The sequence below is a fragment of the Python bivittatus genome, unplaced genomic scaffold, assembly GCF_059951505.1.
Source record: "Python bivittatus isolate LINGU-HERP-01145 unplaced genomic scaffold, Pbiv_v1 ctg000080_np1212, whole genome shotgun sequence".
NCBI classification, from domain to species: domain Eukaryota; kingdom Metazoa; phylum Chordata; class Lepidosauria; order Squamata; family Pythonidae; genus Python; species Python bivittatus.
Genome location: NW_028277035.1, coordinates 81,630,834 through 81,658,449, shown reverse-complemented (window position 1 = coordinate 81,658,449; position 27,616 = coordinate 81,630,834). Strand labels below are relative to the sequence as shown.

The 27,616-nt window shown below is 39.6% G+C and overlaps 1 protein-coding gene across 1 annotated transcript in view; it reads right to left on the bottom strand.

Annotated features, from left to right (window-relative positions):
• CADPS (calcium dependent secretion activator) overlaps positions 1–27,616 on the bottom strand; it is a 402,311-nt gene that overhangs the window by 191,670 nt on the left and 183,025 nt on the right. The window contains exons 7-9 of the mRNA XM_088134415.1: positions 24,578–24,689; positions 17,868–18,007; positions 11,352–11,418 (exon numbers count right to left, since the gene is read on the bottom strand). Of these exons, the coding sequence (XP_087990541.1) occupies positions 11,352–11,418; positions 17,868–18,007; positions 24,578–24,689 (319 nt within the window). The remainder of the gene's footprint in view (positions 1–11,351; positions 11,419–17,867; positions 18,008–24,577; positions 24,690–27,616) is intronic.

Genomic DNA, 27,616 nt, shown 5'->3' with positions numbered 1-27,616 from the left:
GTTCCAGGCTGTTTGGTTCTGAACATGACTGATTCTCCCAGCTTGTACGTGGTTCCCCAACTTTCTTTTTTATGTCCTTTGACCATAAAACCATCAGATATGCTAGCCTTATTTTAAAAACAAATGTTGTAAAATGGTACATTAAGTCCCTGATAAGTTCCACACCCCCTTTTCACTGAACCTCACTCCAATGAATGAATGAGTGAAATTTCCAAGTGAGGTAACTGCTTCACTGCCACATCTTCAGTGGTCTTTGGAGGCCATAAAATACTCATACAAATACAGCATCTGACTACACAGATGTGGTCTGCCCTGTTCTAATGCTTATAGTTCCAGAGATCTAGAAGACATAAGATCTTACACTAAGATCCTTCACCAGATTACATTAATGGTTGATATGGCATATAACATGTACATTTTCCAATATTTTGCTTCTACAGATCTGTTTTTGCTTCTTCTATACATCTATCACATTACAAGAAACTGGTTTTCAAATTTAAAATGACACAAAGACCCACCAATAGCAATGTTAAAAAATAAGTTACCATCTCTGATATTCTGGAATTCAAGCTAACATATATGTAAGCCATGCACTTTTGAGTTAATTATGTAAAAATTAATTGGTCTGTATGAAACAGTTCTATATTTAGAAACAGCTACATTAATTTTAGCATTTATCTTTTCTTCACAGAGATAACAAACCTGTGTAATTCCTAGTTTTTCCTGGAAGCATCTCCCCACCTGGAGACTTCAGCTACCCCAATATATGTGCATGCATGCATGTATGTATGTCCAGAAGCCATCCTCCAAAAGAGACAGGGTCAGAACAATTAATGTATATTAATCACATGGATACATAGGTATTCACAACACTATTCCTTTTTTGAGGGTAAGAAATGTTATGCAAAGCACAGAAAAGGAGTAAGAAAGATGAAGAAATTACAGACTAGATGTCAGACTTGCAAGGTAGTCCAGACAAGAAGCACACCCAGGAGTAATAGCTCTGTCTTTAGTGTAAGGCTACATTAACAGAATCCTGCAAGTCTGAAAGTACATCTCTCCTCCCTTGCCTTTACAGTCCAAGAAACTATGGACAGGCCCTTCTGAGACATTTGCCACACCCCCATTCCTTCTGCAGGCTCAGCTGCCTTGCCTAGACTGTTGTCTAGTCTGCGGTTCTTCCTCCTGGCTCCCAAGGTCATTCCCACATACCATTAAGTAAGAGCTAAGAAAAAGAAAGGGAATATAACTAAATTTGGTTCAGACTGAGCACGCTCACACTATCCAATGCAAGTGAAGATCTCTAATCTAGAGGCTACCTTGCAAGACAACACACTATGGCCTGCATCCCAGCCACCCAGAGGTATGGGCAATGTACTGACATACACCCAAGGTACTGACACTCAGGACACACACTAGGGTACAATCACAATTGCAAACAGAAAGCACTGCTGCACCACCAGTGTTCCCACTCCAAATCCTTCAAGGGTGTTTGAAGACCGACCTGTAGTGGCCTGTACTGCCACTGGCCTTGAAATGGTGACAACACCCTGAACCTGATTCTTATAAGGGGGAACAGCAAAGCCAGCAAGGCCCCATCCCATTTAAGAGACCTCTAAGCATGATGTTCTGTTAGTGGTTGAATCTCTATCCCTCAGGAACTGAGGGGCATGCTGGGGCAAGAGGAAAACGGCCTGCCCCCAAGCTCTGTAGAGCTTCCACATTTCAAAGAGAACTGTTGCTTCTAATGTGATTTCAGGTACTCTGTGGCTGAGCCAGCAGTAAAATTGCTCAGCTGCTGAATACAGACTATGGCATAAGATCAGAGTGGTCTGAAGCCTATTCTGAGCAGTTCAAAGACCTGTGGGAAAGTGCCTATACGGAAAGAGCTGCCTATCACTATGTAGCAGAAAGAAATGGCAACAGTAATGAAGAACTCAAGGAAAACATCCACCCAGCTTACAGCTGGTAATAAAGATGATAAATCTGATGCTAGCTGTCATTAGGAATGGGAGCAAAAATAATATAGCAATGTCTTCAAATAAACCTAACGTGCAGCCACTCTTGGAATGGTTCTGGTTGCTGTCTGAGAAAACAGAGCTTGGAAAGTTGCAGAGTAAGTGATCAAAATTATAGGGGATACAGACCAAGTTGCAGCTGGCAAGTCTTTTTTTATTCTGAAAAAAGTCAAGGATCGGGTTTATAATAAAATTATGCATGGTGCAGAGAAAGTAAATAGAAATAAAATGGATAATTGCCTGGAAAATAATGTATCCCTCTTTAAAAAACGGACTGATCTCCCCAATCAACTTTTTATCTCCTGGGCAGAAATCACTCTCATCCACAGAGACACACTACACACAGATGTCCCCCTCCCGCAGCAGTATTTGTGGGGCGGGGGGGGGGGCAAAGGTGGGACAGACTGAGGAAAGCAGGGTTGTGCTGCAAGCCTTTGTTTTTTCTATGTGCCTTTTGACATTGCATGAACCTGTAAAAGAAGGGGATTTTGTGGTGGGACATCACAATGCCCCTTTAGGTATTCTGATGAAAACAGCAAGATCCTGTGGACACCGCTGCCCTCCTTCCTCCTTCCAAGAGAATCAGGAAACAAAAGAAACATTTTACCTCTGGAAGGAATAGTATCCCCCCTAAGATTCAGATGGCTCTTGGCTCCACCCCCATCCCCCCAAGCTTTAAGGACAGGATATTAGGGGAGCCCAATATATGTGACTATTTTATGGAATTGTCATGCAATGCCTGGGTTATGTGCTTGGTTTCCCCCCCGCCCCCCTGAACTATATTTTTAATTGGTTGGAAGTTTTTATATTGCTCTTATATGTAATGTTTGCCACCCTGATTTTTCTACTTAAGATGGATGGGGAGATAGATAGATAGATAGATTCTAAATAAATAAATAAACCCAAACCCAACCACAGGATGGAGATAGGGTTGAAGGGAAGGGACAGAACTGGATTGAGATGAGGCAAAGGGAAGAGGTATCTGGATAGAGAAGGAAAGGAAAAAGAGAGAAAAGTATAACTTTTATGGGGCCGACAGATCCACCCAAGCAACAGTTCAACTTCAGGCTAATCTTCAATGACATCTGGACCAAAACGGTAAGATCTGCAGGTGTGGTTTCCTCCACCATTCCTGCCGCCTTCTATTCTTCTCAAAAATGTAAGATGCCCTCCCTTCCAACCTACAGCTAGGTATTTGGGAGAAGAAACATTTGCTTCCTACTGGTAAATATAGTGCCTCTTGAATTTCTTGGCAATGAGTGCTCTACACAGGGTAACATAAAAGACTAATCCCTGAATCTACAAGATTTGTGGTCAAACAAGCCAACATCTGCAGAATAGCTGGAACTGTTTTTCCACTGTTCTCCTGGGAAGGCTCTCCTTCACAGTTGCTCAGATGACTGCCCAAAGGAGAGAAGGGACTTGCGCCAGTCTGTTATTCTTTGTCTCTGTGCTCTCTTAGGCTTTGTGAAAAAGTTGTCCTCCTCGGTTTTTCTTAACTTTCCACCTCTTGCAGTGTCCTTACCAGCTCAAGCTATTTTTGGGTTCCACTTCCCCATTCCCTATTCTTACTAACCAGCCAATATGTATTTCTGAAGGCAGAGTCTGCCAATTTGTAGTATGTTGCTGCCACCTACTGGATACTCCTGGAAATTATCGCTGCCATTTCCCTGTCTCCAACTTCCAGATGCTGAATCAAAAATAATCAGAACTGAATTACTATGTGAAAGTGAAATGAAGGAGTCAGCATATTTCACATTTCCAGGCAAGACTGAATCCTTTGGCATCTGACATTAAAGTTCTTAAAAATATCTCCCTGCAACTGTTTTTATAAATAGTATGTTCTCTAACTCAGCAAACATATTCTTAATTTGCTATCTCTTTCAACACTGTTTTTGCAGCACCAAAATAATTTTCACTCTCAGTAAAGAACCACAGCAATTCCTGACAACTGAATCCAGACATTTCTAGCAGAGATAACTGCACCTCGTCTGTTAGAGGCACAAGCCCCATGTGCTATGTAGTACTTATGGATGAGTACAGCGTATGAAGGAACTATTCATGGATGCTACTCTCTAGAAGCTGACATACATCCTACTCATGGATAATCAGTGTCAGTGTGAAGGGATCCATGTAAGAATAGGTTTATAATAAAATTTTATGGAAGGCTTTTTTCCAGTCAGCTGGTCAGTCTGAAAGTCCCTCTCTGGACTGAGTCCTCTGTGTACAAGGACATAATTGATGCCAAACTTGTGTCAACTGGTGGTTATGGCAGTACATATGTCAGTGGCCAGAAGATGGAGCTAGCCTGTACATTTTTGATACCCTCTTCATGTTCTTGGTGCTCATAAGTAATCAGCTTCTGAACATGGATACCAGGTAGTTATGCTTCATCAGTATTCTCCGCTACTAGTTAATTTCATGTTTGACAGTTTCTAATTTGTGAACATGCTCAAGTCAGTTCAGATATACACCTTGCTGATTCATGTCACACACTGTTTGCATTTTTAATGAAGTCATTCATGAATTTTCCATCATGAAATTTATGGACAGCCTCTGGAGACTTCACACTTGCTAAGGAAAACACAGTCTTAGCCATTTTGTGCATCTTTATTTATTCTGGCTTATGGAAGAGCTTTCTTCTTTGCCTGAACTCATCTCCAATCAATCTAACTGGGAAAATAAGGGTTCTAAAACTGAGACAAGAAAAATGATATATCTCTCCAGTTCTTTCATAACTTTTCTCCATCTCCAACCTTCAGTATTCTGTAGACTTGAAAACTTTAAGTATTTAATCTTTTTTTAATTCAGAGGCACCGTTAGGCATCAAAAACTTTGAGTGTGGTTCCCACAGAATTCCAAAGTTGCTACAGATGCAATTATTAATGAGACAGAATGGGAATAAATACACGACAGTAATTTTACTAACTATATTTAATTTTGATTGCTTATAAACAAAATTTTAAAAAATTGCATTTTTAATCCGAGCCCTCCTCAGTATTTTTTGCAGTGTGGCTCCCAATTGACGAAGTAAAGTTCTCAGCTCAGGAAAATATACACAAACTGTTTTACTTCAGCACCATCATTTAAACCATGCCCTTTTCTCTACCCTTCCCAGAGGTATGGTAGCTTTTCATGCCTTTGTACCTTTATTCAGGTATTTAATTTTTTCTACAATGGAAAGCACATGTTTCTGCCAGGATTGTCAAAGTAAATAAATAAAGCAAAATTAAAAAAAATAAGCACCATGATCCAGCGACAAAGCACAACAGATGACAGGACAGATTAAAACCATATGGCTTAGAACTACTTAAGAACAAACAAACTAGTGATAAAAAGACAACAGATTTGACTGCTCCTTAAAAAGGAGAAAGTATTGGGCCTATTGTTTATCAGCAAGAAGATGGTTGAGCGATCACCTATTAAAAAAAAATACGGAAAAACTGTTAAAAGTTTCCCTGTGCCAGGTCAAGAAGATAAATATGTGATGAGGGGATTCAAACTGTATGAAGATCCCCATATTCAGAAGAAGAATCAAGGAATTTAAACGTGAGGACCATTGGCTGCAGGCTGACCAAAAGGGTAGACTTGGTACCAACAACTGATCGGTAGCACTGTGGGAATAGATGGGTGGCCCATGAGCCGGGTCGCATAACACCCTTCGCCAAGTCAGCTGTTGCTTTTGCACAAAATGCTATGCTTGATCAGTTTTAATCTTGGCTAGTTTTCTTGCAGCTTAGCATGGCATATGAAGCCAGCCTGGATAGTTTATGATTTAGCATGTTGTATTATCCTACAAAATGGATTAATTCAGTAATCAGTCAAACCTATGGACATGCTAGGGAGATCAAGACAGAATGCGATCACATGCTTGTACTAGGCTGATTGAACTGTGATTTGATACATTGCCATTTCTCAAATGTTACTTGGAAAAAAAAATCTCCATTCTTTTTCCCCTTCCCCCAAGAAGTAGCTGTGATTCTTGCAGGAGAACATCGGAAGGGGCACCCCTGTTCACACTTGTATCAGTGTCATGATTCCACTACTACTTAAATGATTAACTGAAGGGGAAACAAATCTGAGCCAGCAAAAAGGAAAGCCTATTGTTTTTCAGCCCCTAAGACCATTTGCTTTTGTAATAATATCTTGTAAGTGCAAGAGTGATCATTTCTATTGATTTAAAGGGTTAACAATAAATTGCATCTCAGCTCCAGTATTGTTTTAAATGCCTCAGGAAGGAATCATTGACATTCTCAGCACATTAATGTAAAGGAGAAAGTGAAGAAATACTTACAAGATCATAAATGATTACTGGCTTATGGCTTTGAAGATCAACAGTTGCATTATCTACTTACTTGTTCAATTTAAAAGCTTTTCTGATGTTCTCTAGCCAGTTAGGAGCATTTAGATTGACTTTGCCATGCATTTCCCTCCTAATTTATGATGCTGTGGGTAATTTTCATTCTTAACCTTGAGGTCATATTCCGCCATCACTTTCACACTGCATATTTCAGAATTTACAATGAGGTGAATAACAAGTCTGTGCTATGAAATTTGCATGCAATTAGCATTCTGTTCATTTCAGAGAGTAAATTTGCTATCAGAATGGTAAGTGATATACAGAAGGCATGTCATAAAATCACAACATTCTATCTTCTAAGCTTGCTTACACATTGTAGAGTTGCAGGGGCATTTATACCACTACTCAGACTACTTTCAGAATACCGTATTGTTATTGCAACCCACACCCATCTCAGCCATGCAGGATTAGCTAAACAGTATTTTAAAGAAAAGGTAGGATGAAATTTATGGATGAGGAAGGCACATCATTGAGTATTGAAGGTTAGAAAGTTTCGTTTCTAATTAGAGAAACACTCATGTTTTAGGGCAAGGGAAGTCTCTAAATCACTGCCAGCTTTTATGAAAATTTTAAAGACCTCTTTATTTGCTCATGTTTTCTGTGGAATGAGTTTTATTCTCAACTGTGATTTCTGACTTTATTGCTTTCTGTTTAATTCTAGTACTATGAAGATGTCTGCTCTTCTTTGTTTTGTTGGTTTTATTGCCCTAATCCTGAAAGGCAGCATAGAAAAATCTGAAATAACTTGAGTAACTTTCAGAGCAGCTTTGCCCACCCTGGTGCTTCTGGATCTATCAGGACTATGACAATTCTGGAATAGTAGTCCCAAAATCTCTATAGGGCACTAGATGTGGAAAGCTGCTCTAGGAAAATGCAGGCACAACAAACAAAGAAACAAAGAAAGAATAGTGTATCACACATACAAACATGTCCCGTATGCTGCTCTGTTTTGGAGGAAGCAATGACGCAATGTGCAGAAAAGGAGTAAGAAGAAGCAAGCAAAATAAACTGGAGGCAAGAGATGAAGGAAAGAAAGGTAATCTAAACTTAGTTTCCACTAGCATCATTCATCATACATTACTCACATTCATACCTCTCTATCTTTGCAAACCATCCTCACTTCCACCACCACACTTCATGCGTTACATTTTTTTAAAAGCTTCTCACTCTTTCATTTCGAGGATCTCGTCAGTTCTCTCCAACCACAACCTCCTTGGTCTCCCCCTTCCTCTTAGTCCACTCACTCTCCCCTCATAAATGAGTTTAACAAGACCATAAAGAACGCTGAGCGCCGAAGAATTGATGCCTTTGAACTGTGGTGCTGGAGAAGACTCTTGAGAGTCCCCTGGACTGCTAGGAGGTCAAACCAGTCAATCTTAAAGGAAATCAACCCTGATTGCTCATTGGAAGGATCGATAATGAAGCTCAAGCTCAGATACTTTGGTCACCTAATGCGAAGAGAGATCTCTTTGGAGAAGACCCTGATGCTGGGAAAGATTGAAGGCAAAAGGAGAAGAGGACGGCAGAGGATGAGATGGTTAGATAGCATCACTGAAGCAATGAGCATGAAACTGAGCAAACTCAGGGAGGCAGTGAAGGACAGGAAGGCCCAGCGCAATATGGTTCATGGGGTCACGAAGAGTTGGACACGACTTAACGACTAAACAACAACAATGATTGACTCGCCAGCTAAGCATGCTGACATTAGTCTATGCAAACTAGGATTTCTACACTAGAAACTGAAGTAGTGCTAGAAGCTATCTTGCAAGACAATAGATGGTCACCTGTGTGCCATCACTAGGAGAAACAAACAGTGCACGGACAGTCACTCAGGATACAAGAGACTAATATAAAGTCAACTCAACTGAATATGAATATATGATACAGCATTACCTGTAGTGGCTCTAGTTATAACTGAACCAAAAACTTGTTAAATTGACTGTTGTCAAAACAACAACAATGGCAACAAATTAAGCATGGAAGGAAACTAAACAGGTCGTTAATTCTCAATCCATTCAACATGCCATTGAGGCCATCATCATTCTCCTTTCAACCCTGCGGGTTTCCAACAGGGACAGGACTAGCTTTGTTCCCAGTGCAAATAAGCTGTAGCCAAAGTAGAGATGTGAGAGCACGCAGGTCCACAGCTGGTTCTGAAGCTGTACAAAATCTTTGGATAGAGGTGCCCAATGGACCCTGAAAGAGGAATTATGGCTTGCACCCACTCTCCAAAACAGAAACCAAAAGAAGTGGTTTTGAATGTGCAGTGCAGCTGCTTAGAACTTGGGGCCTTCAACTGTTACAAAAATAGCAGGAAGCAAAAGAGCAATATTTGCAGAGCAGAAATGGAAAAGCAACAAAGGTAGAGATTTACTTAGAGGTAGAGAGGTATTAAAAATTATGCATGCAAATATCTTGCCAGTAGTTCTTTTATGGGTGAACAGTGTCATTATTCCCCAGTTGCTTTGGTGGCAGTTCACTGAAATCTCCCAAAGTCTGCCATTGCTCATTCTTAAATGTGAATACGAGGCTTTGCCAGATAACCTGGCAGGTAGCTGTGGAGAAATATGACCTACTAGCTCATCCTGGGCAGTCACTGGAAGCAGAACCTTTGAAGGCTCTTATGCTGTTGTGTGTGAGCCTTTGAGTAAGTGCTGACTCCTGGTGACTGCCTGAACAAGTTCTGCAGTTTTCTTGGCAAGATTTTCAGAAGTGGTTGAGTACAGGTAGTCCTTGCTTACTGACCACTTGTTTAGCAACCATTCAAAGTTACAATGGCGCTGCAAAACAAGACTTAAGGCTGGTCTTCAAAATGGTCTTGTGGCCATTGCAGCATCCCTGCCATCATGTACTCGTGATTACAGCGCTTGGCAACCGGCTTGCATTTACAGTGGTCACAGCATCCCGCAGTCACATGATTGCCATTTGTGACCTTCACAACCAGCTTCCAACAAGCAAAGTCAATGGGGAAGCCAGCAAGAAGTTGCAGTCAAATGACATCATGCTTAATGACCTACAGTGATTCACTTAACAATCGCAGCTGGAACTGCCAGAACAGATGTTGTAAGTTGGCGCAGTCATGTGACATTGTGCTTAATGACTCTGCCACTTAACAATGGAATTAGCAATTGCAGTCGGTAAGTGAGGACTACTTGTATGTAGTTCAGACATCATACTAAACCATAATTATTGATTGAGCCTCACTGGTTCACATGTTGCATTAACCCATAAACCACAAAGAGCAGGTTTATTTCATGTACTGAACAGATTCCAGAATAAATTAACCACATATTATGACTTAGCATGACATGTTCCTCTAATAACTCTTAACTATAACCATTTCGTCTATTGCTATCTAATTGTTAATATAAATATTTTGCTTATTTATTCATTTAAATGTATAGCTCTCCACCCTGCCATCCAGAAGTTCTTGAAGTAGGCCACCATTTCTTAAAACAAGATTAAACAATACAAGCAAGTAAAATAAAGCATACATTGATTAAAGAGTCCACTGGAGTGGGCAGCTATACTAAATCTAAATAATAATAATAATTGCAGATTGTGCAAAGAAGCAGAAGAAACAGTAGATCATATACTCAGCTCACACAAACTGACTATAAACAATGGCATAACACAGCCACCAAAACGATTCACTGGAACATCTGTAAAAATTATCATGTGCCAGTAATGAAAAATTGGTGGGAACATATAGTAGTTGAAGTAGTTGAAAATGAGCAGATTAAAATATTGTGGGATTTCCGAACACAAGCTGCTAAAGTCTTGGCACATAACACACCAGATTTAACTCTGATTGAAAAGAAGAAACTGTGGATAATTAATGTGGCAATACCAGGGGATAGTAGAATAGAAGATGAAAAAATTGGAGAAGACCATGAAGTATTAAGATCTGAAAATTGAGGTTGAAAGATTATGGCATAAACTGGCAGTGGTGGTCCCAGTGGTTATCGGCACATTGGGTGCCATTCCAAAAAACCTTGGACGGCACTTAGAAAATCTGCACATTGACAAAATTTCCATCTGTCAATTACAAAAGGCCACACTGCTTGGATCTGCACATATACTACACTGATGCATTACGACATCCTAGGTTCTTGGGAAGAACTCGATGCAAATGAAGGCCAACACCAGCTAAAGAATTGGCAGCTGTGATTTCATGTTGCTATGTATCATCATCATCATCATCATCATCATCATCATCATCATCATCCATGCACAATTAGAACCTCACACAATAGTAATTGCAGTCCTATAGTTAGGCACTTAAGGCACGGTCAGGCTGGATGAGAAGTCCTGGCAGTGAGAGTAAAATGCCAGGTCTTCTGGTGTCAGACACAGGTAACAGGAGTAGCAACCTCATCTCTAGAAGGGCATTCCAAAGTTAGGGGGTCATAAAAGACAAGGCCCTCTCCCCCATCCTCATTTGGTTATCCTTGAGTGACTAATCCTTCTTCAGTTAAGCTGTGTTTGTGCATCTTCCTTCCTGCTTCTGTGTGCTCGGTAAGCTTCCTCTTCACAGGCAGGACCCTTTGTGTAGATGTCCAGCAGAAGGTCACTGAGGACATGAGACCCATGGTTGCAGTCCTTCTGATTATCCTTATAGTCAAGATGGAGTCTATAGAATGTTATAGAGGAGCTGCTTGCCTCACTTGACCCACTGAGTTCCTCCATAAAATAGGATTAAAACTGCCCATCATTTACAGTCCTAGCCATTACACCTTACAACTTCACAGCATTTTACATGTTGTAAGCCTTGTTCACCCATAAGCCTATGCCATAATGTGTTTTGTTTTGACTTTCTGTAATGTGTAAATTCACTCCTAATAGCTTTGGTTTTTGTGTGAACCAGGCCATAGTATGTGTGTGTGTGTCTGTTAACACTGCTCTTAGAACCTAATTATGTTACAATGTGGTGTTAAAGAATAACAAAATATAATTTTTAGTTGAAGTATTACCTGGACTAGCACAAAGAATCTTTTCTTCCATCTCTTCCAGACATTTTTGCCAATGGCCCACAAATATCTACAAAAACAGGAAGGAAAAGCTTAATTATGGATTTTTTAATGAATAAGAATATCATATGGAGATTTATCTATTTCAACAAAGTTGCTAGCAAAAGTACAGACAGATCCAATCAGTGCTACGGGTCTCCAGACTTCTAACTTCAGAACTTGTTTTGTCACATGTTCAGTGAAAAGATCAAGTTGTACACATTCTAGAAATATCAAATTCTGTATAAACAGAAAAACAAGGTCACACATTTCCAGAGCCTACAATACTATGCACCTCAGTCTATGATCATTCGTATTATTCTGTAAAGTGAAAAGGAGAATTTTACTACCTACCAAGTATCAACAGAGATCATCCTTGGGGGAGGTTATCTATTGCTTTGGCATCAGGTATCATCAACACACTGATGATATTCTGTTGTGTATCTTCACTCCTGGCTGACTAAGCAAGTGCTATCAAGATTTGTTACAGTCTGGATGGGGAGAATCAGGATCAACAGCAATCTGCCCCAGAAAGTCCAAGGGGCTGTGAATGTTTGATCCTCCCAATGCTGGGGACTTTCCCCTCTGGTCCTGAGTGGGTGGCCAGTTTTAAGTTTCTGGGTGTTACCATAAAGGAGGACCTGACCTGGGGCGCTCATATTGCAGCCTTGGTTAAGAGGGCCCAGCAAAGATTATACTATCTGAGACTTCTCAGGAAACAACAATTGAATGAAAAACTGCTGGTGACCTTCTACCGCTGTACTATAGAGAGCATTTTAACCTACTGCACCTGTGTATGGTTTGCTAACTGCAGAGTGGCAGATAGGAAAGCGCTCCAGAGGGTTACCACCACTGCCCAGAGGATCACTGGTTGCCCTCTCCCCTCTTTGGAAGAACTTTATAGTTCCCGTTGCCTTAAGAAAGCTCAAAACATTCTTAAGGACCCATCCCACCCGGGGCATTCTTTTTTTGAACTATTACCATCTGGCAGATGGTACAGGATAATGAAAACAAGGACGAATAGGCTGAAGAATAGCTTCTATCTTAGAGCTGTAACTATACTGAACTCTACCGTATAGTGCAGTATCAATGCAGCATCAGGGGTTGTGCAATGGTGAATGGAATGTGAAAGTTGTGTTTTATATGTTTTATGTGTTTTATGTGATTTATGTGATTTATGTGTTCTATGTGTTCTATGTATTCTATGTGTTCTATGGTTTTTATATTTTTAAAGCTGCACTGAGGTGGCATTTAATTTCGTTGTACGAGAAGTACAATGACAATAAAGATTACTTTGACTTTGACTTTGAATAGGGTTACACTGCCCTGCTTGGGACTGCTGTACAAACTGTTTTTTTCCTGGATTTTCAGTCCCTGCTTAGGGCAGTTGTGGCCAGGAAAGCCTGTGAACAGGTTCAACTTGTACACCAGTTGTGCTCATTCCTAGACTGAGAGGCCCTCCTCACAGTTACCCATGCCTTGATCACCTTGCAGTGGGCTTTACATGGAGATGCCCACCAAGATCTTTCCTGGGCAATCAGGAAATGGACTCAGCTTTTTCCAGTTCCCACTGATTGAGTAATGTCACCTAGTGGAACCTAGAAGGAAGCCCTTGTCTGTTGCTGCACCTGTCCTTTGGAAGAGCATCTCCCTCCCTCCCTGAGATTTGTATGGTCCTCATCTTGCCCATGTTCAAGCAATCATTAACAACCTGGCTTTTCTCTCAGCCCTTGGGTTAGGATGGTTGGGAAGGTCCCCTTTAAGCTGGAAGGAAATTGGATCATTGCTATACTTATGTAATGTTGTTCTTATAACTTTGTGAAGCCACCCAGAGTCATTCTGGAATTGGGCGGCCTAGAAATTAAATAAATAAAACAAATGCGTTTTGCAAGATATTCTAACCTGAGATGTAGATGTACTATACAGCACTTCAAAATAATTCCAGACAGTGGTGGTTTGGATGGTTCAAATTTGCCTTATCCTGAATCAGAACATGCCACAAAGCTGCATTGTGTTGATTTTGTGGAGTTCTGATAGGTTGCAAATGACAGAGCTACAACAGCCACACCAAAAAGAAAAAAAGATACTTGTGTAAAATGCCATGGTGGGAAGAGGGAGGGGAAGGGGGAGGAGAGATTCAACAATTGCCATGTCTATCCTTAATTCTAATGCTCCAAGCAATCAGATCAGCAATGGCCATTACAGTTGGAGCGATGCTTGTGATTGGACAACCGTTGACCACCCAAATCAGCATGATCCTTCTGAAGTGACACTACTAACTACCCAAATCACTTCATCTCAAGAAATGAAGGAAAACAGAAAGACTTAGTTTTATTGCATCTCATTGTGTTCCAGTCTCTTATCTGTAGCAAATCATGACAATGTGTTGAAATATGCTTAGCTTGTTGACTGGCTTAACTGCTATTTTCTTTTATGGAAAAGAGAAGTGAGCTAATCTTTTAGTATTCTCCCTAGCTGTATCTCCAACAATCCGTTATGCTACATTCAGAAAAAACATCAATATTCCTTCCTTTCCTTTGCACTAAAAATAGTTCAGTTTATCTGTCTGAAATCTACCATGTTATTCCTGTTGATAGGTACTATTTCACCTGCAAAGTTCATTACAGTACATTCTGTCTCAAACAAAAAAGTTACTGGTATTTCTTAAAAATCAAATGGTAAAAGATCATAGCTGGAAAATGCCAGCAGTGATCAGATTCTGATTATAACTTTGTTCAGCACCGCTAGGTGTGACAACACAGCCAGTGTTAGCTAAGAAAGTACGATTAATTAAATTATGTAATATAGGAAGGCAGAATGTGCTGATGGTCTTTTAAAAAACAGATAAGACAAATTCATGGAACGTAGACTTATGAGTGACCATTAATCAAGAAAAGCCATATGGAGCGTCCATGATGGGAAGCCATGTACATTTGGTTCCTAAATGTGAGATGGAAAGAACAGAACACGGCTACTGCATTATGTCCTTCCATGAGTTTCACATGGTAATTCATTGGCTACCATTAGTGATAAAATGCTGGAACAGAGGGTCCAGAAAATAACACTTATATTTTTATTGAAAATTAGGATAAAAGAGACATAGTAGTGGGGCTGGATTAGATTAGAACCACACAAAGATGTAACTACTATATCTGGTAAGAGATTAGAATATTATTTTCATACTGCCCCCCCACCCCACCCCAGCATAGATGTCCTACCTTCAGTATTGCCCTTTATAATGTAGGAAAAACTGGCAGTCGTGGCCGGAAGGACCTTTGCTCAACTACATGTTGTGTGCCAGTTATACCTTTTCCTGGATTGGGAGGCCCTCCAGTCAGTCACTCGTGCCCTAGTCATCTCCCGTATAGACTGTTGCAATGCGCTCTACATGGGGCTACCCTTGAAAAGTATCCAAAAGCTTCAGCTGGTTCAAAATGTAGCTGTGCAGGCAATTCTGGGTGCCCCAAAGATGGCACCTTTGCTGCAGGAGCTGAATTGGGTGCCAGTTTGCTTCCGGGTCCTGAACACCTTGAATTAGGTGTTGGTTATCACCTTTAAATCCCTACATGGCATGGGACCAGGTTACTTGAGGGACCATCTCACCCCCATTATATCGACCTGTCTCACCCGGTCAAGCAGAAAGGGTATGTTGTGGACCCTGTTGATGGAAGAATGTTCACTGGCAGGGCCCAGAAGGAGATTCTTCTCTGCTGTGGCCCCTGCCCTATGGAATACCTTCCCCCCAGAGGTGAGGTAGGCCCCTACTCTCTTGACCTCCTGGAAAGCAGTTATGACCTGGCTCTGCCAACTTGCATGGGGCGAGAAAATGGGCAACCAACCCTGGGGGCGGCTAGCACCTTGAAGATGCTCCTATATGTTAATATCCTTTCTACCAGCAGCACCTTGGAAGATATTTATGTATGTTTATGCTTTTTATTTTATTTTTATTTTATTTTTACTGTATATTAATTAATATTTATTTTTTGTTTTTACTGTAAACCACCCAGAGTCACTTCCTAGTGAGATGGGCGGTGACCAAATTTGAAATATAAATAAATAAATAACATTTCAGTGGGAAACATGCATAAAATACAGCCTAATGCACGTAAGAGTGAATGATCAGAAGAAATGCTAATGAAAAGTGAAGACCATGCACATGGGATTTTACATATATATTTTCTTAAAAAGGTAAGTCTACATGTGCAAATCTAGCACTAGTCTAGGTAGGCCAGGTGTGCTGAGTATGTGGATCCATGATGATATTAAATTTGGTTTAATTTAGTAAACCAACAGTTTGTTAATAATTAGCAATTATCAGACTGATAGTATAATTGCTCCCCAAATATTTAATATTTCCCCCTTCTGTTGAATTAAGAATTACAATTTGATTGCATCACTGGAGGGTCCAAGGGTTGCAAGCAAAGATTTGAAAGGCCTCATGTAGCCTGGGTGCCTTAAGTCTGCACTTCTCTATGTGCAGAGGCTGAGTGTGGATAAAGCTCTTCTCTAACCTGGTCCAGGAATGGTTAAGGAAGATTATTTTATGTCTATATATGAAAGATAAGAAGCCAAGAAGAGTGAAAAACGATTTCAATTTGTTATATCAGGTGAAAAGTAGCAATGCTTTACACATTCCACTAAATGTATTGTAATTGAATTCTATATATGGAAACGTAGACAGAGACTCTATGAAGCTAGTCCATAACCCGAGCACGTTCTAGTTAAATTTATGTTTCCAATAAATAACCTAAAACAGTAACTACAGGAAAGCATAATAAAAAACTTATTTGCCCTCTTTTAAATGTTGGGCATTTCTATTTGCAAAGCTGTTTCTTTCGTACAAATCAGTGCAATTTCTTCTGTAACCAGATTTCTTGTTATATAATACAATATTATTTACATTTACTAAATTTACAGGCAGCTCCACTGCACCATGATGCTGGGGGGTGTACAGTATACATTTAAAACAATCCAATGCAGCCTATACCAAAAGCAAATACCTGGAAAAATAACACAATTTGTAATCAAGGAATTATCCCCACAAGGGATCCGCCACCCACTTTAACCCAAGGTCTGAGTTTTAGGGGCTTGTTTGAATAAAGTCCGGGTGGGTCCCATCCAAATCTTAACATTTTAAAAGAAATGTCTTCTGAAAAGAATCACTAGTTTCAGTCCTGTATGTGAACTAGGAATATTATTATTTTCTCTGTGCTTGGTAGCTTGGTAGCAACCAGAAGTGAAGCAACCACACTGAGGCAGCATTTAATCCCAACAAGTACGAGAATATTCAGAGGGAGGCAAAGGTTGAATGCCACTTTACAAACTTTAAGACTTTTATTTGTTATAAAACCATCAAAGACTTACTGACGTGGCTACATCAACTTGCAAAGCCTAGAAGGGAGGAGTCAACCAGGGCAACAGGAAAAGTGTGTGCTTCCATAAAGTATTTTGTACAGTTATCTTCTACGCTGTGGTGTGTCCAGTCCTTGGAAAACAAAGAACCCTCACACCATGGCATGCTCATAACTGTCCATTTGGAACTAGCTGCAGCACCTGAGTGGTCTTCAAGGGCAGCTGCATGTTCAGAGCATTGCAATATCCAAGCATGAGGAGACCAAAGTATGAATGATTTCCTAAAGAGCCTCCCAGTTGAGATACAGGCAAAATTGGCAACTCTTTGAGCAGGAGTTGTGGCTCCAAAAAGACCCCCAAATTGTGTGCCAGTCCAGAAGGGGCAAGTTCAGGACTAAAGGTGGGCATGTCCAGGCCCAGGTGGTCCAAATGCCTACAGCCACTTGATCTTGTTGGGGTTGAACATGAGCCTGTCCCTTTCCCTCCAGACATCCACAGCCTCCATCATATTTCAAAGGCCTTGACAGCATATTCAGAATATTATATGCATGATTATGACAGCATAATCAGGATATTTGTAAGTTGCCCAGAGTCACCCTCTGGGGGAGATGGGCGGCATATAAATTTAAGAATAAATAAATAAAATAAAATATTCAAAGGAACAAATAATTATGATGATGAATAATCTGATTATACAATAAGGAATCTGTTATTCCAAAAGTTTAATGCAAGAAATAAAATACAGAGAAATTACACTCTAATTTATATTTTATATAAATAAATATAGTGTTATATTTTATAACAATAAAAAACCCTTTATTGTTCCTTTTTGACACAGAAAAAATAATAATATTCCTAGTTTGCATACAGGACTGAAGCTAGTGATTATTTTTAGAGGACATTTCTTTTAAAATATTAAGAGAGGTAAAATGTGCAAGGGAATAAAATGTCAATCATTCTCAAAAAGATGAAAATTAAGTCACACTGATTCAGTTTTTAAGCTCATAGAAACCCAGGGAGAAGAAGGCAATGCTTTATATTTTCCAATTATTATAAAGTTAGGAAATATGCTAACGTGCAATCACTGTTGTTTGCAAAAAACAGAAAGCAAAACAACAAAAAACTTACCCAGAATGCTTCATATTCTGAGGTTTATCCATTCTGACAGCAAGCTTGATTTTCAGATCTTGATCAGGACAGTTTTTGGAAACAGTCATTTTGTGCCACTCAGATTGTTTTGGGCTATTTGGTGTAGGGTGAAGAACAACCTGAATAAGACAAAGTTTTAACATGCAGAGATTTAGAGCGTGCATGTGTGCAATTCTATGCAGTTCCTATGAATATATACTGAAATAGAATCCCCCTGAATTATTTTGCTCCCAGATAAGAATTCCTGGAACGGCATCATAGATAAGAATGATGTTTAATCTTTATTGTTGCCATATCAGTCCAATGAAAGGTAAAAAGGCTCCAATGAGAGGAACTCGAGGGACACTGCTCTACCAGCTAGCATTATATGGCTTCACCACCTTTTCCTTTTTAACAGATAGAAAAGAACACTGGAAGATTAAAGGCCTTTTTAGGATCTACCATATAATTCCACGACTGGGCAGGGTGATGGCACCAGAAAAGCCTTGCCTGAAAGTAACTTTTTCTCTGCATTACCAACTGTGCTGCTACTTAAAACAAACCATATGGTTTATGGTTTGATTTTGGATGCATAAGCCCAACCACATCATGACTCAGCATGATATGGGAACCAGGTCAATATCGAATTCACCTGAAAACTGAGAAGTGCCACAAGAGTGAGGACAGGTTCCAGCCTGCCATATCAAATTCCAATGTGTGGTTTTGAAGGGCAGCATTCAGGGGTCAAGATGGTGGCCACAAGCATGTGATCAAGCCCTGCCCCCTTTTTACATGCTTCATGACACAAGGAGAACCCAATAATCTGAAATTGTCCCAATTTGTATAAATAGTTTGATCTTCAAATACTTTACTTATTTTATTGGGAGGCATAGAGTGGAAGATATCCACAAAAAACAGAGCCTTGGTATTGAGATTACTGCAGTAAATTTTGGTTGGTTATGAGTAATTTAAGCATACATAGTAATGAATGGTTTTAAAAAGTCATTAAACAAAGAGGAACACATTAAAAACTAGGGCTATAGAACTGTCCATCTTTAATATATTAAACATATAGATAAGAAAAGCAACCCAGTTCACATTCAAGGGATGGAGGAATGAAATATAGTCCATATAGCTAAATTGTCTTCGATGCTGGAAATGAAAATACAAAGAAAGATTCAAGGGTTAACCCATAAGTAAAGTGATGGAAAATTTGTAAGGTCAATATAAGTGTGTGCATTTTGACCCATCATATTGATAATATATTCAATCAGAAGAAAATAGCTAGGTGAAGCATGACAGCTGGTTTCATTTTACAGACTCCCATTTCTCAGCCTTTTTGCAGCTTCTCAGCAAAATACAAATGCCCAGCCACCTGTTTTTGAGATTTAAAGGCCAATCACCCTTTATAATCAACCTGTTCATTCACTTTTCCCTTAAACTCTACCATCAGCATTGTTTAAATTTCCTCACCATGTTTCCTAGAGCAGAACTATTTATCTATCGCCAATCGAATTAGCCTTCTAGATTTTCTACCTTCCTTTTTCCTAATTAAATATAATCTTCCTATTCCTCCTCTCTGAAGCTCAACACTTCCTCTTTGCCTGCTTCGTACTGTCTTTGTGGAGTTAACCAAACAGTTGCTATCTAGTTACAAAAACAGTCAATTCTTGTAAAAATAAGTAATGGGCTCCACAGCATCCTATTCTGGATAATTCTCTCATCAAAGCTCCACAGTTTCTGTTCCAGCGTACTGTGAGTTTGGTTTAAAGATCACGGCACACAGTTTTCAGGAGTTTATTTGTAGATACATAAATGAGGACTTATGGTAGTAGTAGAAATATGATGACCCAGTGCTTTCAGATTTCAGCAACTTTGTTTTGTCTGGCTGTTACTGAACACACCATGGAACAACGATTTGCAATTTGCAGACATTAAAGATGATTGTTTTACTAGGTTACTAGGTTGGAAATTCTGGAGCATTCTCTATATTATAATTGAAATACTTTCCATTCCAATCAAACAAAAAATCAGATCTCAATAAAATCGATCTGTCTTTTGTTTTAAATGACTTCTTTTGAAATAGTACTTTCTTTTTCATCTGCTCATGTTCAAAACTGGGCTTATTTTTCTATTTCTCTGTGATGGAATAAATATTAATAACCACCAGCTGTGGAACACAGATTTGTGCTTTGGGGGAGTAATCTCACTTTATTGCTCCCGTGGTTTTATAGTTGTTTATGTTATTGTTTTATTGTATTGTTTACTTGTATTATTTACAGTGAATATTTTAATTCTGTGATTAACTGCCAGGAGTCCTCAGGGATTATGGGAGTATACCAAACCTGCCTATTTCTTATCTATCTATCTATCTATCTATCTATCTATCTATCTATCTATCTATCTATCTATCTATCATCGTTGTCGTCGTCGTCATATTTCATAATCCAAAACCTTTGGTTTAAGGTGAGAGTTCTGATCATTCCCAGTTATATTCATGTTTCAAGAAGCCAGGAAATAGACAAACTAGAGTAAGATATAAAGATGTTGTGGCCAGATGGTCAACTTGTACATTTATTTATTTTTGCAGAGGCAGTAGCTGATGGAGCACAGGAATGGGGCAGGGAGTAATTCCCCATATTCAGATAATATCACTGGCTTTCCAAAAACAGGACACATTTGATCTCATAAACTTAAATAAACAGAGATAATTGCAATTCTAAAAATACACCGATTTCTTCTCAGAACCCATGTTCCTGTAATACTACAGTTTCTAAATCTGAACAAGGACTCTAGTTTAAAGAGACATGGAGCACTTTTGCTTGAAAAACATTAACAATGGAAGTCTCACACAGATGAGGATCCCTGTAGCTTTTTAATATGCTATGCTAATAAATTGATGTTAACTGACATTATAATAAAATATAGGGTTGCAGAATGTTTTGGACTGGATGCCAAACAAATGGTTTGAGGGACACAGAGTACAAAATTAACACATATCTGCAATTATTGGATGCAGCTGTGTTTTTTTCCTGGGAGCACACAGTAGTTGTAAAGGGCAATCACATAATCCTGGAAAAAGATGTAGTTGCTTTAAAGAGATGCAGACTGCTGCCATGTTTGCACTCCCATGTTGTAATGGTCTGTGGGAATGACCTTGGGAGACAGGAGAGAGAGCCACAGACTGAACAACCAGCATGTAAAAGATATCTCAGTCCACAGAAGGAGAAGAGGCATGGGAAGCATTTCAGAAGGGACCCTCCCTAGTTTTATGGAGAGTAAAAGGAAAGGAGGGGAGAAATACTTTCAGTCTTGCAAGATTCTGCTAATGTAACCTTAAAATAAAGATAGAGCTAGTACTCATAGTGTGCTTGTCTGGACTACCTCAAAGGGCTAACACACGTGCTCCAAAGTAACTTTTTGGGATCAAATCTGAAGCACTGCATAGTACTTATAGAAGACTGACTTAAATTTTAATCCTCTACACCTTATATTGGGAGCAAGCTCCACTGAAATCAACAGGATTTGGTTTTAAATTGATATGTACAGGTTTGCACTATTAATGTTTTCATGCATTTCATATAGATCACTTTTATTTTAAAATTTGGTATCACAAGAATCTGTGAATTAGTCTAAGAGCTCAGGTTTGAGACAACAGCAATGTGGTAAGAGTCCATGGACAGGCCCTTTATTACCACATCCAGCACCATTATTTAAAGTGTCTTGGTCCCTATTAGGGAAAACTGAGTTAGAAGATTGTCTGTTGTATCACTGCAATAATTTGCGCAGCATCTGGAGAATAAAACTGCTCATGTCCATTGAGTTATATGCCAGTTAGGTAGGTCCAGCTGAGATGACAAAGACTACCCCTTGGAAAGTTATCGTGGATAGGTTTGAGCCTGAAGAAACTATTCCTCAAGCCAGTTGTTCTACACAATTTTTGACCAATCTCCAGCCTTCCCTTAAGAAAGTTTGTTGCAAAGGTGTATGGACTACAGCTACAGAGAATCCTGGATGAAATGGATTATTTGGACCCTTTCCTGTCAGTATTCAGCCCTGGGTTTTGGACAAAAACTGCACTGGTCATTTTTGTTTTTGTCCTGTGGTAAACCAGGATAGGAGAGTGTGATTCTTTTGGTTCTCTTTGATCTGTTTGCAGCTTTTGATTCCATCAGCCATGATATGGTCCTCTCTCTACTGCTGATTAACATTTATATATAATTGCTAGGAGAGGTTATCCACCAGCATAGGGTGAGGTATCATCATTATGTTGACCCAGTCCCTGGAGGCTATTAGGATATGGATGGGGAGAAACAGGCTTAAACTGAATCCTAGTAAGATGGAGTGGCTGTGGATTTGTAAGCCAACTATTTCAAAAAATATCTCATCTGTGACTTTTGGCAATTGCACTTTCCTAGATAGAGCCATCTTGAGTGGCACTTACAGCCTTTCCTTGAAGAGCAAGTGGAGGCTGTGGCCAGGAGGCCCTTTGCAAAATTGTATCTTGTGAACAAGTTGAAGATCTTTTTGAAACAGGGACTGTTGGTCTTGGTCACTCATGCCCTTGTCACCTTCAAGCTGGACTATTGCAGTTCAACCTACATGGGGCTGCCCTTGAAGACATTTGGGAGCTTCACCTGCTTCAGCACGCCATGCCAAAAGTAGTTGTGGGAATACTTAGGTTCACCCATTAACACCTCTACTTCAGGAGGTGTATTGGCTACCAGTTAGCTTCCAGGTGAAATTTAAGATGCTGGTTATCACCTACATGGCCCAGATACATGGCCTGGATGTAGGGAGATATCCAAAACCACCTTCTCCAAATTGAATCTGCCCCCAACCTCAAAATAAGAGAGGGCTTGCTGAGGGTCCCAAATTTAAGGAAAGGCCATCTACAGGGACCTGGTGCTTCAGCCTTCTTAATGATGCCCCCTCCCATCTCTGGAACAGTTTACCCCCATTTATTCAGATTCCCCCTTCCCTATTATATTTTTGAAGACCCATTAACATGGCACTCCAGAGAAACATTTAGGGACACTTAAGATTTTGCTGCCTGAATGGTAACACATCAGGTCTGTTATTTATGTGTATGGTATTAACTTCTTCTGTTTGTTTTTTTATTTATGTTATTATTTGTAGGCCATTCAGAGTCTTTGGAAATGGAACAAAATATAAGCCAAACAAACTAACAATAAATGTTCCTTCCAATTAGATTGTAACAGACTTTAAAAACATAGATTTTTTTTAAGCTGGTCTGCTCCGTTATACAATAAATATATCCATGCAGACATTTCTCATGTATCATCAGCATATACAATAAAATAACTTCAAATTAGAGTTAGAACTTATAGATCAGTTGTATGAAAGACAGGGGGCAAAAGTAGATGTTCTTAAGTGAAGGAAAATGAGGTATCTGGCACTCTCCACTTTAAAAGGGCCTTATAGATAGATGTTCTTTGTGTCCCATATAGCAGTAAGTGAAGAGCAGAAGAGGCTGAGTAGAGGGAAAGCAGAACCCAAAGAGAATTTATTGGCAATTATGTCTGTCACCAAGATAAATTGTGTTGCTGAGGGCATTATGGGAAAAAATGACATTGAACTGTAGTGGCATAGAGCAAAAAAGAAGGAATGATCAAGAGCATGGTGTTAGATAGCTGATATCACTGGGAACCAGTTAAATAATAAAAAAATGAAAGTTGGCATTATTATCAGCTTTAGCAGTTGGAGGAAGAAATGGACAGGCCACAGTTAATTCAACAGCAGCTATGCTGTCAAATTGAACATGCTGAATTATCTACTGATCAGAGAGATGACAAATGAAATTCATTCCACAGGTCCACAGAGTTACCTCACCCTACTCCTCTGCTAGCAAAAGCTGAGGTAGACTGTTAACAGCCTCAGCAGCAATCCCACCTCTTTTCTAAAATGAGATCAGCATTGATTTGCACTCATCTGTGGGAAATAAATTCTTGGGATCCTCCCGTCCCCTCTCCCCTCTCCCTTCTAATGCCTTGGCTTGGCCAGTGGAAGAAGACGCCAGTGGTTCTACAGGAGACTCTTCAGAACACACAATCTAAGGTTCACCACTCAGCCACGATATTTTAATTACCCTTAGTGAGCTGAAGCAACATTGATTTCATATTTTAACTACACAGAATTGGATTCACAGATATTTTTCCCCAAAAGCTGTGTTCTTAATTTCTTTCCAAAAGTTTAATAATGTTTATTCCAGGGAAGGCTTATCACTGGGATGGGAAGTTCCCTTTTTCCCTGCCACTCTTAACAGTAATTTATTTTCCTCTCTGACTTTTCTGGAGCTGTGTTCCATCAGTTTGGGAGGAATATGCAATCCACATTTTTTTTTTTCATGCAAGGTCCTCAGACAGCCTCTCTTTGAAATGCTCGATCAGTTGTGATACTTGCAGAAATGTACAGTATTTCAGATCCTACTTTCAGCCCCCAAGCAGGAGTATTTTTTGAGTGTGTCTGTGTTCAATTGGCACTGTATTTTCAATGTTGAAAATGTACATCTGAGTTTTTCTAAGAGCTGTCCAAACTTTCCTTCCTTCTTCAAGAAATGTTTCAGCACCTCTAATTCTGCCAGGGCGTCATTATGCCCGTACAAGAGATGAAATGCTGTCATTTGCATTCTTTTGTGATTTGCAAAAGAACCACAGCTCAGTGCAGTCAACAGTGGTGGCTGCCCTTACCCGCCCAAGTTCTTTGTCTTCCAGAGCCAGGACACCGGTACTCTCAGTAAACAGCTTCACCTTCACAGCTGGAAGGGCATGCGTCGTGGTAAAGTCACCCTGAGTCCCCCAGCTGTGAAAACATCCACAAGAAAAGCATTAGGAAAAAAGAAGAAGCAGCCTGCCAACTTAGCACTGTCACCTTGGAGGGGAAAAGGTTAATGCAAATGTCACCAACTGCCATATGCATTAAAAAAAAGCATCAGGAGTGTCATTGTGCTAATTAATTAATGTGGTACGAAAAACCACAAAACAACAACTCAGCAAAGTTGAAAAGCTTCCTCTGGGAAGGTAACAGAATAACATGAAGCCAATGGTAGCGAAAGGCATACTTGTACTTGGGTTTATTTTACCACTCAGTAAAAGGAAGGCTGATGAAAAGATTGTTGTATCAAAAGTTTGCATGTAAGTTGTAGGACCATTCCAGTAGCTACGGATTGCCAATACGAATGAATACAAATCCCACCCATTTCCAGTGTACAGGGTTTTTATATTCTGGACTCAAACCCTAGAATTATATAAAGAGTGGATACATAGATTTCATTAATGTGGATAGCTTGCTATGTCTCACTAAAAATTCAAGGTTACATTTATATACAATATGGATTCCTTTGGCAGTATAGCTTAGGGAGCATATGGGTAGAAAAAAGGGAGAGATGATAGATATGAGCATAACCGGAACAAGTGTCTCCAGATCATTGAAATCACTGCTCATTTACATGTGTAAACTGCCTTCTCCCTGCTCTGGTTTTGAAAAAAGGTGAAACTTGCCTCTAGAAGAGAACATTGGGTGACGTTAGTTTTTCATTTATGATCTACCTCTGCTGATTAGTGCTATTGCAATATATATTGGCATTTGTTTGATGCTTTTTATCTTTATATGGTACACTGCTTGGAACCATTTAGGAGTAAAATGGCAAAATAAACTATGAGTGCGATAGATAATCCGACAAGGCAGGTGAAATGATGAACAAACTCATGGAAAACAAGGAGAGAAAGGGTCTAATGAATCCTTGGAAAGGTTCAAAATCTATAACTGATGACAGAGTGCTCATCAGAGGCCGTTTCAGAATCTATCTCATTATTTATGTCTAGCAGGGCACAAAATAATCTGCCTTCATTTGTATTACTTTCACTTAATATTCATGAAATACAAAACACTGAATATTTAAAGCATAAACAGAAAGAAAAGTAAAAATAGAAAATCAGCAATGTTATTAAACCAGCAGCAAGAGAGAAACATAAAAAGAATGAATTAGTTTAAAAACTAAAATGTCCCAGCAGGAGCTTAAAAAGTCATGATTGATTAAAGACATGATGAAATAAGGATTTTGCCTTCCACATACAGCTCAAAAGAGAGGGGACAACCCAAACACTGTGAATGGGGAGATGGTTGGATAGTTGGTTTGGATATGAGACAACCCATTATTGGTACTGGGACATGAAACTAGGCCACATAGAAAGTCCATGTAGACCTTACACATCTGCTAATCCATCGCTCTGCTCAGTGCAGGAATCCACAAAACCATGCCCAACGGAGTGGAGAAGTTTATCACTGTTTAGGTATATAATTTCACTGTTTTGCAGCTCATGTAATCAGGAAATTCTTCCTAATAAAAGAATCCCCTTTATTTTAATTCAATCCATTAGTTCTTATCTGGCTCTCAGTTTCAAAACCAAACTTTGCAAACCAAACAGCTCCTTTAAGTATTCTTCATATGACTTGGGTTCTAGATCCCATATCGTCCTTATTGTGTCCCTTCAACCCACTTCAACTTTGGAGTCCTTGGGGTTCTCTGAGCTTGGTTCTTTTCTTGCAAACGTTTCATTACCTGGCTAGGTAACATCTTCAGTGCTAAAATGGGATGGGATTTGCTCTCTATTTATATGCTGTGGCCTGTCTTGTCAGTGCTGGTGGGGGTGGGAGTTTTGTTTTGCTCCTCTGGTAAATGTCTCAGAAACCACCAACAGACTATTACAACCACATGGCATCTCTGTAGCACACAAAACCAACAAAATCACTCCAAAATATCTTAAGTAAACCAAAAGACCCAGTAGCACAAGAAGAAAAAACAGGAGTCGTCTACAAGTTACAGTGTAAGGACTGTAACAAACACTACGTAGGACAGACAGGCAGAAGACTAGCAGAGCTCATCCACAAGCACCAACTAGCAGTCAGAAGACATGATGAAAACTCCTTAATCTCTCAACACATGGACAGACTTAAACATAGTTTTAACTGGGAAACTGTCAGCATTTTAGACCAAGCTAAATCCAAAAATGCAAGAGAATTCTTGAAAGCTTGGTATTCAGACAAGGCAGCAACTAACAGACACATAAACAGCATCTACGTACATACTATTCAAAAGAGACAAAAGACCAGAAGATCGCCTCACCAGCAATCATCACCCAGATAAGCTTAGGCACACAATCAAGCAGTAAACATATGCTAATCAAGGAACTACCAGAGGAGCAAAACAAAAACCCCACCCCCACCAACACTGGCAAGGCATGCAAGAGTATATAAACAGAGAGCAAACTCCATCCCATTCCAGCACTGAACATGTTACCTAGCCAGGTAATGAAACGTTTGCAAGAAAAGAACCAAGCTCAGAGAACCCCAAGGACTCCACAGTTCAACCCTGAGCTACACATATTTGCCTCTTTTGGTACCACTTCAACTTCTCCACGTCTAAACCACCAAGAGTCCATGGCATTGTGGGAGGATATAAATGTAATAACTAATAAATAAATGAATAAACAGCACAAAAATGGACAACATACTCGAAGTGTGGCCTAACAAGTGCAGAATAATACGGAACCGTTATTTCCCATGATCTGGATGTAAGGGTTCTGATCATGCAACCTAAGCATGCATTAACCTTTTAATTAACCTTTGTTCCTGTTTGACTGGTGGTCCACTGGAACTTCTGGATCTTTTTCACATGCATTCCTTTGCTTGGTGTCATCCACAAATCTGATAAACATCACTTCCATCTC